Raw genomic sequence first — 10,503 nt, forward strand, 5'->3', positions numbered from 1 at the left:
TTCTAAGGAATATGTTTTACGGAATTTTAAAATACTTCCGTTTTCAGCAAATTTTTTAACAATCTATCAATACTTCCTTGTACTAAAAAGTACAAAAAATAACAAGTGCTGTTCAAAACAAAAACAAACAAGTTCTGGTAAACAAACTAATTTAATGTTCCAGTAAAAACATCCCACATGGATTTTCAGTACCGTAAAATATAATACATTAAATGAAAATACCCCTACATACAGTACAATATTTAACAAAAAATATTAACAAACAGTTTAAAATACTGAATTGTTAATTCTTAGTTGATGACAACCACAAACATCCTGATATTGAAATAAGGAAAACTTGCATTTAAGTATTACGGTAGGCCTAACTGTAAAATAATTGTAAAAATATATATATATTAATTTAAAAATAATAAATAGAAAATTAAATTTTTTTTTAGCTACTGTACAATAATTAGTTTTGAATTTTTTTTCCCAGGTTACAAAAACACAGAGTACAGTAGAAGCCTCTTTATAATTTGTTGTGTTTCAGTTTTTGCCATCCACCACTATTTTTTAGACAATAAAAAAAAAAATTCCTTGGAATTTTATAGGAAGATGAATAGACGTCAGAACTAGTACAAAACTGGTTTTTATAATGCATTTACTGACATACTGTACAGTACTAGCCACTGATTATACAAAGATGACGACTACTAAATTAACTTTAAAGATTTTTCAATAACTTCATTCCAAAATACAATTTTAGTTTACTCAACATTTTTAACTGAATTTTTTGTTTTCTAAAATTGATTGCTATTTTTAATGTATATTTCAATTACTCTTTGTCTTTATTTTATTATGTTTGTTATATTTTCAATTACTGTACCACTTTGGAAATCAGTGCACTAGTACTGAAAGTGCCTGCTGCAGAATAAAGAAAGAATAAATAAATAAATACTAAAGGTCTCAGGGATTTAATTATTTGTCTGTAGTGTAATGTGACAAAATATACACATTTCACTACTCAATTACCTAGTATCTATGTACAACACACATGCTCATGAATCTCTTGCCAAAATCAGTCTGTATGTGTCTTGTGAGTGATGTCGTCGTTGATGCCTCGTGATCTACTATAATTTATGTCATTCCAAACTTCATCTTTATTATAATCAGTAAGTATGAAATTAATTAAATGTCTTGAATAAGAAATACAGAAAATACAGCAGTACAGGTTTATCAAACTTTCAACAAAGAAATGTAATGTGCCCACATATAGACATGATGATGTCATATCACTACCATATTTGGACATATCACCACCATATTTGGACATATCACGACCATATTTGGACATATCACCACCATATTTGGACATATCACCAACATATTTGGGCATATCACACTTTTTTTGACAGAGCTTAAATTCTGTTTTCCACTGAGAATTTATTCGCGCAATTCATATTTCAATTACTTCATTGTGACGCGGAAAACTTTGCAACCAATCACAGCTAAGGAATGGCCAATCCATACGAATTAATTCTCCTATGGTGAAAACAGACTTAAAGGGTGCATGTTACTCTACTGCCATAGGAAATCATTATGATAAGGGAAACGGCCTTAAACTGAACAATACAGTATTGTCTGCTTTTCCTCATTATAGGGTCTATGTCTTATGCCAAGTAACCACAAAGGTCGAAGGTCAGCAAGGATGATGTAACAACCCACTCTTCCCTTTATATTATATTTTTTTCATGAAGTTTGCAATTATTCAGATTGCGTTACTATATAATGTAAGTTATAAATAGACCTACACTGACATTTTTGACCTCAACTACATTATGATTATTCTTTGTGACCACAAAAATAAAACGAAAAAAATAACACAAAAATAACATGATAGCTTAACCAAAAAAATATAATATGATGGATTCCTTTAGCAAATGGTTCATAAAGACGATTGTGAGTAAAGTTTGGTTCTGTCATTTGCATCACTACCATTTGGACTTATCACAACCATATTTGGACTTATCACAACCATATTTGGGCATATCACCACCATATTTGGGCATATCACCACCATATTGAGGCATACTGTACCATAATCACCACCATATTTGGGCATATCACACTTTTTTTTGTCAGAACTAGTTTGACAGTGTAGACAGAGCTTAAAGCCTGTTTTCCACTGAAGAATTTATTCGTGCGATTCATATTCCATCCGTATTTTTTTTCTTATACTCAACACAACATGGTGAGTATAAGTCAGCAAAAATGTCACAAGCCTGAGATGTGTTGGCACATTTACACCACCATCCAGCCAGTCAAATGAGTTTGTATGTGATTACTGTGGAAATGTGACTGCATGAACTTTTTAAACCAACCAATATTAAAGAACTGACCTTATTTTCTTCTGGTAACAAAAAATGGTCTAGCCTTAGAGCTAAGATGTTTACAGTATGAGCAGGGATGTCACCAGCTTTTTGGAGTGCCGGTCGCCAAATTTCTCCGCCCACCCCCAGGGGGGGGGGGGGTTACCCCCCGGGGTTTGTCGTTATTTTAGCGAAACATAAAGAATTATGAAAATAAATAACAACAAATTGCGTCAGGTCTAGGCCTAACCTTGTACCACCGGGGAGTCGCCGTTAATATTCGCGAAAACAAAAAAACGCTTACGAAATGAAAATGAATAGCAATAGATCGCGTCAGGCCTAGCCTTGTGGATACTACGACCACTAGGCCTAGCTAAGGCTTAGATAGATGCCCCAAAATCTGAATTCCACAAAAACAGGCGCTTCCTTATTTAGGCCTAACCCCTAATCAAATACTGTAGATAAATTATTAGCCTAGACCTTACTACTTGTTGCTCAATATAATATGTTTGTGTTTTTTGCGCGAGAGTTTTTTAGCGTATTCGCGAATTCCGGATTTGTTGTTTCACAACTGTGCGGCAAGCATGTAGTGCATGGCCGGCAAGAACAGACACGTGTTTATGGGTTAACTGAAGTTCAGCAACCTGAAGTTATCCAGGGACGTCCAGTCCAGTAAGTTTTAGCAGGGGAAGTCCCCTGCCGCTGCGCGCGTGGTTGTTGTTGTCTTTGTGCCGTACGTATTTCTTTGTCTTTCTTTAGTGTTAATGTATTCAGTGTTTTTAGAGTAAAATAATAATAATAAATAAAAAACAGTTTATATTTTCGTTTGTCTGCTTTATTTTTACTTCATTCTACAGTAAATCGATCTCATTTTACTGGCACTTTTAACATATATAATATTCACAAAATAAGAAACATGGCATAACATAATAATTCGGTGGTATAACATAAGTACTGCGTACTTGTTGTATTTTTAATCTGTGCAAAATAAAACGCTTGAATGGTCGCTAAGTGAACTTTAAACTTGTACACTGTGCTGTGTAGCACGTTGCTCGCCATGACTCACAAGCTGTAACAATGAATGCCAGGGCAGGGTAGGCCTGGTATTGTGTTACAAATAAAGTAACGTACGTAACCACGGAAACATTTGCTGTAGTCTTTTGTCTTATCTATATGAGGCTAGCTTGTCTGTAATTAACGATGTGCTAGGTAAAATGTTTCAGTACGAATTTTAGTAAGGCCCAGGCCTAATATAAATATCGTAATGATTAATAAATAATAGTGGTGGTCGGCAGCCTGTAAATCCTGGTCGGAAATTTTGAGTGCTGGACGGGGCCGACCAGCGCCGACCAGCGTGGTGACATCCCTGTATGAGTACATTACAGTTATTAGAAAAGTGTTATCAAATGCTTAAACATAATGTTTATAATTTGGATATTTAATTGTTCATTTTAAATACAATTAGTTTTATTTTAAAATCTGCCACAATAGTGATTAGGCCTAGGCCTATAGGTTTATTCAACAATTGACAAAGAAATCAATGTACAAATATCAATGAGACCTATTCTAATTAAATTAATAACTGATTTTGAAACTTTTTTCTAGGTACAAAATAAATAAATATAAATTTAACAATGCATCATCATTTTCTACCTACCATTGTAATAATTTGCCTATTAAATGGTTTTTAGACCTACAGTAGAAAGTCTAGCTAAGAAAATTGTCAATTGACTAGAGGCCTGCACCAAATACCATCATGAAAGGCTTAAAAATAACATATTTTACCATCTACAAAAACTGATAGAACCTCTAGCATAGTAGACTGGCTTGCTAGAGCCTCAAGCTAGGCCTAGGCCCTAGGGCCAGGCCTAGCTAGCGTAGCCTCCTACCTAGTCCTAGCTAATATAGTAGAGTCTAGCTAGGCTTAGGCCTAGGTAGGCATGACTATACTAGTACTAGCCTAGCTAGATAGAGAGAGGACTACAATTTACAAATGAGGAAATATGTATAAATGTTTACAAGAATATAGGCTAGAGGCCTAGGTTGATCATAAAATAATTCTACCAACAACGAGTCTAAGGTGGAATGAAATATTAGGTCCAGGGTAGAGTTCACAAAGCCTTCATGCACAGAATCACAGGGCCCGGCCGGGGCGCGTACAGTACACTATGTACGCCGCTTGAAATGATAGAGAAAGAAGAAAAATTGTGCTAGGCTAGGCTCAAGTTTAACTTACCTACTACAGAGAATTTCAACAACACCACGCCTGAATTTGGATGTTTAGAATGTTGTAATTGGCACCATTAATTACTGACTTGAAGCATCTACAGATAAATAACCAAATACCATCATGAAAGGCTTAAAAATAACATATTTTACCATCTACAAAAACTGATTGATGTTTTTATAGCACAACCAATGACCTAAAAAACCTCTATGCCGCCGATCCTCCTCTCTCTCTCTCAGCTCTCTCTAGAGCGGAAATGACATCTTGAAAAAAAACACAACAACATAATAAACAACCGGCGACAGAGGGGGTACTTCTTTCTAAACACTATCAACTAATTATTTAATAATATTTGAAACAATTTAATTTGGATTAAACAAAAATTAGTCTAATTATTAAAAAAGCCATCAACGATCGTTTGGCACACGGGAAATAACAATAGGTACTTTTTTGTAGATGATACGTACGTGTTGGATTAAACGAACAATATTTACTCTATACATTTATGGTCACTTAAAACCGCATGTAAGAAACAGTTTAAAGATGTTGTGTAACGAAAAATTTTATTTTCTTTATTATAACAAAAGTTCTGCTCAATTATACAAGACTCAACCCACCCACACTCAGATTATTATTATTAGCAGATCAGGAAGGGCTAGACTGACAAAGAAAACAATTTCGACAAACTGTTTCAGATTTTCAACAATGTATATATAGCATGTAATTTATTTAATCACAACTTTAAAAGATAGTAACTTGTATTCATTTATTTAAAAATGTATCACTTTGTATTATTTAATGATCTACTATGGTACAAAACATATCTCAAAATTGTAAACTTTTTACAATAAAGTAAACTTGTATCTTGTACCAGCATAAAACAAATATTTTAATAAGATAAACATAGTTGATTTTTATGTTATCATATTTTGTTCGGTTTTGTCCTATGTTTTAAGTTCTTCTTTATCACCATGATGTATACTGTACGCAACAACAATCAAACGGAGGCATTTATAGTAACAAATTGTCTTTCCGACAGAAGTGTACAGTTTTAGGAAATCGAAGGAGATTGTCAGATTTTTTTTCACATTTTCTTTCTAAATAAAAGTTGTATTTTCGCGCGTATTCATCATAATCTCATAATTTTGTTCGTTTCGTGTGACGGTTGTGCGGAGCGCTCGCTTAGTGGTGGTGGAAACCCTTGATGACGCAAATATTGACCAATCACATCCCACGCATACATTTTAGATATTATTAAATTTATTTAATTTTTAACTGCAAATTTACTGTATCTGTATCATAATGAACGATTTACATTGTTATTAATACTAAAATATGACACTATTACCTTATATGGTATACTCTTACTATTAATAATTCAATTCATAAATATCATAAACTCAAGATTGTATTAAAATAAATTATTCGGTGCCTGCTGCCATATGTTGAGACCTTTACGCGATATATGCGAAAAAAGTGGTATAAATTAAGCGTCCATATTATGGGATGTCACTTTCTTTTGTAGACCTCAATTCGGAATTTAATATCATTGTCAATTTGTTCAGAATCGTCAATTTCTGGATCTCTAAAAATAAAATTTATAAAAAAAAACAATTAAGTTACCATTGTAAATATTTAACAATAGAGCTTGGTAATAAATAGACATGAAGAACACTAAATGAACACAAGTTCATTTTAAGTATTACTTAAAAAATTCCCAGTACGACGCAACGCAAGAATAAGCACAACGTAAGCGTAATCAATCAACAAGCGATGTAATTGGTCAACTCACTTGCGTTGCGTCCTAGTGGTAACCAATCAAAAGTACTGTATATTGAAAAGAAAAAAACATTGTTTACCTAATTTTGATAAATGAGCTCCAATCAATTTCCCGGAAGAATGTGTCGCATACAAAATCTTGAAAAATTCTTGTAAAATAAATAAAATCACAATATTTTGCACCAACCTGTAATAAATGTAAGAAAGTTTAATAATAAAAGTATTCTAACCCCTAAAGTAGTTCAATTCTAACCCCTAAAGTAGTTCAGTTCTAACCCCTAAAGTAGTTCAGTTCTAACCCCTAAAGTAGTTCAATTCTAACCCCTAAAGTAGTTCAATTCTAACCCCTAAAGTAGTTCAATTCTAACCCCTAAAGTAGTTCAGTTCTAACCCCTAAAGTAGTTCAGTTCTAACCCCTAAAGTAGTTCAATTCTAACCCCTAAAGTAGTTCAGTTCTAAACCCTAAAGTAGTTCAATTCTAACCCCTAAAGTAGTTCAATTCTAACCCCTAAAGTAGTTCAATTCTAACCCCTAAAGTAGTTCAAAACCCCTAAAGTAGTTCAATTCTAAGCATATAACCTAAAAAGGAAATATAAAAACTTATACGACTAACTGTATTGCTGCTAAGAACTATTTTTATGGTGTTTGGGTATTTGGAACATTTTAAAAGCATCGCTATCTTCCGACCAAGTATCACCACATTACGTCGACTTTCATCTTTAACTCTCGTCACAGATTTCACTAAAAAGTTGTGATCTTTTCTACAAAATGAAATAACATTATAAAATACTAAATATATTTAATTACTTATCATCACTAATAGTGCCATGTTGCAGATAATACAATTGATATTGATACTGGTCAAATCAAAGCAAATCAAAATCTGTATTTATTGCTTCCAAACCATAAGAATGGCTGAACAATAAAATTCTAATAATAAAGAAAATTAAAAAAAAACTAATTAAAACAGAGATAATTTACTTAAATGTAAAACAAAATAGACTAGACTACGTGTAAACATAATGCATGCTAGTAGATATAATACGTTTGTCTTACTTTATCCGTGGCCAGGGTAGTTTGCCGCCGTAGCCAATACCTAAACCGTTACACACAGCAGCTATAATATTTACTTTTTTCTTCGTTTCTGTCATATTTTAATACTTCTTCTCTTCTTCGCATACAGGCTTCCAGGATTTATGACTGTTGCTTACTGTTTGTTTGTCTTTACTTCATTTTACGTAGACATTTTATATGGACATGCCAATGAAAGATTAGGTTGTCTTATTGGCTGTTTGTCGTCACGTGACTTCTCGTGTTAAATTTAAATGTGTGCTGGTTTCGTATGATAGTCTGTCGTTATTTATGTATTCCTAGAGTTTTTAAGTATATACAATGAAATAAAGCCGCAAAGGAGATTGAGCGCCGCCGAGATCATTTAACAAGGCAATGCACTTTCACACCAACTTTTAAAATCATTATCGATTAGCGATTGATGACACGTTTCAATAGTCTGTACATTAAAGCTTTCAAATGTTTTTACTGAGAAACTGTTCCGAATTCTGAAAAGAAAGACCTCATGGGTCCGATTTCTTTAACTAGGAAATAATTCGCAAAAGCGTTTCTGACGCGTAGAGGTTGCAGCAAACTAATCATGACGTCAGCATGCAATGTTCGTTTTGCGCAAATTCACCTAGAAACAGTGTCGAAGCTGCATGGTTCCCATGCAATGCGGTAATTTGACCAATCACACAACTGGCGAACTGTGATTGTTTAAATACGTTACACGTACGCCATTGTGTTGATCATCCACGAGAACCAAGCAAAATAATAGCCTTCACGTACAATTATAAAAACATTTTTGCAGTAGCCTCACACCTACGACTCCGTCAAGAACAGCGCCTCTATCACCACATCCTAAAATCATGAATACGCGCGCGTGCGCATCATATTAATACCGTACATGATTGGTCCTTTTTAGCAATATTTGAGGAGTTGAGTTTGAACTTACACAGAATTGAGAACGATTATGAGTGCATTTTATAATCAATTTTATATATAAATATTTTAATATCTTCCATAAAATAATCTACTTAAAAGTTGTTCGTCAAGACACTTGTTATCTATTCTTACATTTTATCATAAATTTACAAACGAAAATGTTAAAATATATTCTTAAATTGTTTACATTATATTAAAACCCAAATGATACTGCGACTAAAATATGGCGTTTACCATTACCTTGTATTATAGACCCTTACTATTAATAATTCAAAATATCATAACCCGAGACTGTGTGTTAAAATAAATTATTCTGGTGCCGCCCATATGTTGAGACCTTTACGTGTCACAACAGAAAGAAGATAGGAATTATATACTGTATACGCATGGATATCACTTTCTTTTGTAAACCTCAATCTGGAATTTTATATCATTGTCAATTTGTTCAGAATCATTGATTTCTGGATCTCTAAAAAAAATACAAGAAATAATTTATTAAAAAATATAAAAATATTAAAACTAAAATAAGCGCAAACAGTATTACTTTAAATAAAAAATAAATATAATGGTTAGAAAAAAAGAACTTTCTTTACCTAATTTTGATAAATGAGCTCCAATCAATTTCTGGAAAGAATGTGTCACATTGAAAATCTTGAAAAATTCTTGTTAAATAAATAAAATCACAATATTTTGAACCAATCTGTAAATGCAAGAAGTTTTACTAAATGTTTTTATGTGAAATCGTAAGAGGTACCTTATCCTTTTCATTATTACTTTATCGCAAAAGGCCCGACGCATTGTGGGAAGGATTTGGGAGCAAAGGTCACGACGCGTACGTACGTGATTTGTTGTTTGATTGCACTACGGGTCGTGACGTTTGCTCCCAAACCCTTCCCATCATGCATTGTGTAATTGACGTTCCTCGCGAAATCAATCTATTTGCGATAAACCTTATTACCTTATATAATTCAGTTCCTCCCAAAATCCAAACACTTTCAACTTGATTGGATAAAGTATTGCTATTGACCAATGACAAGGCATCTTCTAATGATTGACAGAGGTAGTCAGTCCACGATGGCTTTTCTCTGATACGAATTAACAAGAACAATGACATTAATCTATCATCCTAATTAGGTCTATTATTGGGTAGAATTTGGTTCCGGGCTTGTATCCAACGCAACGCACAGCGCAAGCGCAAGTGAGTTGACCAATCACAAGCAACAGCTCAGATCATCGCGTCATGATTGGTCAGCGGTCCGCTTGTTCTTGCGTAGATCAGCATTCATCTCAAAGCTTCCCACAGCTTCATTTTTGTCGAGTGTCGATCCTAAACCACCCGAAATATCCTTGTTTCCACCACCCCTCCCATCAAAGACCTTAATTAACTACAACAATAATATTAAAATATCCCTTTTTTTAAGGAAACGAAATATGGAAAAACAATAAATGAATGACTAACTGCATTGTTCTGCTGAGAACTACTGTTATAACATTAGGGAATGATTTACATTCTGCGTCAAATATCATTGTTTTCCGACCAATTATCACCACATTTCGTCGACTTTCATCTTTAACACTCGTCACAGATTTTGTTAGAAAGTCGTGATCTTTTCTGCAAAATTAAATATATCGATATTAAACAAACAAAACAGATCCTCAGCTAGGCAATACTAACGACAATTAAATCATGGCTTGAAGGAAAGATTAAGATCAATCGGCAAAACAAAAATGAAACTTACAGTATCCATCATAAACCATATATATGGCCTGAATGGCGTTCCATACTGGCTTACATAATACCAGTGTACAACAAAATACTAGCAAGTAAATTATAATAAGCTAGACTTACTTTATCAGTGGCCAGGGTAGTTTGCCACCGTAGCCAATGCCTAAACCGTTACACACAGCAGCTATCATATTTACTTTTTTCTTCATTTCTGTCATATTTTAAATATCTTTAAACGCAAAGCAGATTTTCCAATTTCATGCGAGACGACGACTCTAGACGTTTACTACTAGTACTACCGGTACTGTACTATTAATTTTGGAGGTATATGACATATACCATACTGGTAAGTCGACATGTTCAATCACGTATGGCGCGCCAAGCTGTAATTTATTCGGAATTATTTTTGAGGATACGACACCTTG

At 33.6% G+C, this 10,503-nt stretch overlaps 2 protein-coding genes across 2 annotated transcripts in view; both read right to left on the reverse strand.

Moving 5' to 3' along the window:
• LOC140057855 (tyrosine-protein kinase JAK2-like) overlaps nt 1-4,781 on the reverse strand; it is a 28,399-nt gene extending 23,618 nt beyond the window's left edge. Inside the window, exon 1 of the mRNA XM_072103619.1 lies at nt 4,585-4,781. The gene's annotated coding sequence lies outside the window, so the exon portion shown is untranslated. The remainder of the gene's footprint in view (nt 1-4,584) is intronic.
• Nucleotides 4,782-8,374: 3,593 nt separating this feature from the next.
• Nucleotides 8,375-10,400, reverse strand: LOC140057239 (dihydrofolate reductase-like). The gene is made up of 5 exons (XM_072102810.1): nt 10,202-10,400; nt 9,812-9,964; nt 9,311-9,437; nt 8,946-9,052; nt 8,375-8,821 (listed from the first exon to the last, which is right to left on the reverse strand). Exons 1-5 carry the CDS (start codon nt 10,294-10,296, stop codon nt 8,746-8,748), a joined length of 558 nt encoding a protein of 185 aa, XP_071958911.1. The 5' UTR covers nt 10,297-10,400; the 3' UTR covers nt 8,375-8,745.
• Nucleotides 10,401-10,503: the final 103 nt, after the last annotated feature.

This window comes from Antedon mediterranea, chromosome 8 (genome assembly GCF_964355755.1).
Source record: "Antedon mediterranea chromosome 8, ecAntMedi1.1, whole genome shotgun sequence".
In the NCBI taxonomy this organism is placed as follows: Eukaryota; Metazoa; Echinodermata; class Crinoidea; order Comatulida; family Antedonidae; genus Antedon; species Antedon mediterranea.

Bases quoted from the DNA above. Each gene is read 5' to 3' on its own strand.
- LOC140057239 (XM_072102810.1), bottom strand. From the start codon at position 10,296: ATGACAGAAATGAAGAAAAAAGTAAATATGATAGCTGCTGTGTGTAAC. The intron at 9,965-10,201 runs GTAAGTCTAGCT...TTAATTTTGCAG, and splicing joins CTACCCTGGCCACTGATAAA to AAAAGATCACGACTTTCTAA. The intron at 8,822-8,945 runs GTAAAGAAAGTT...TATTTTTTTTAG, and splicing joins AGCTCATTTATCAAAATTAG to AGATCCAGAAATCAATGATT.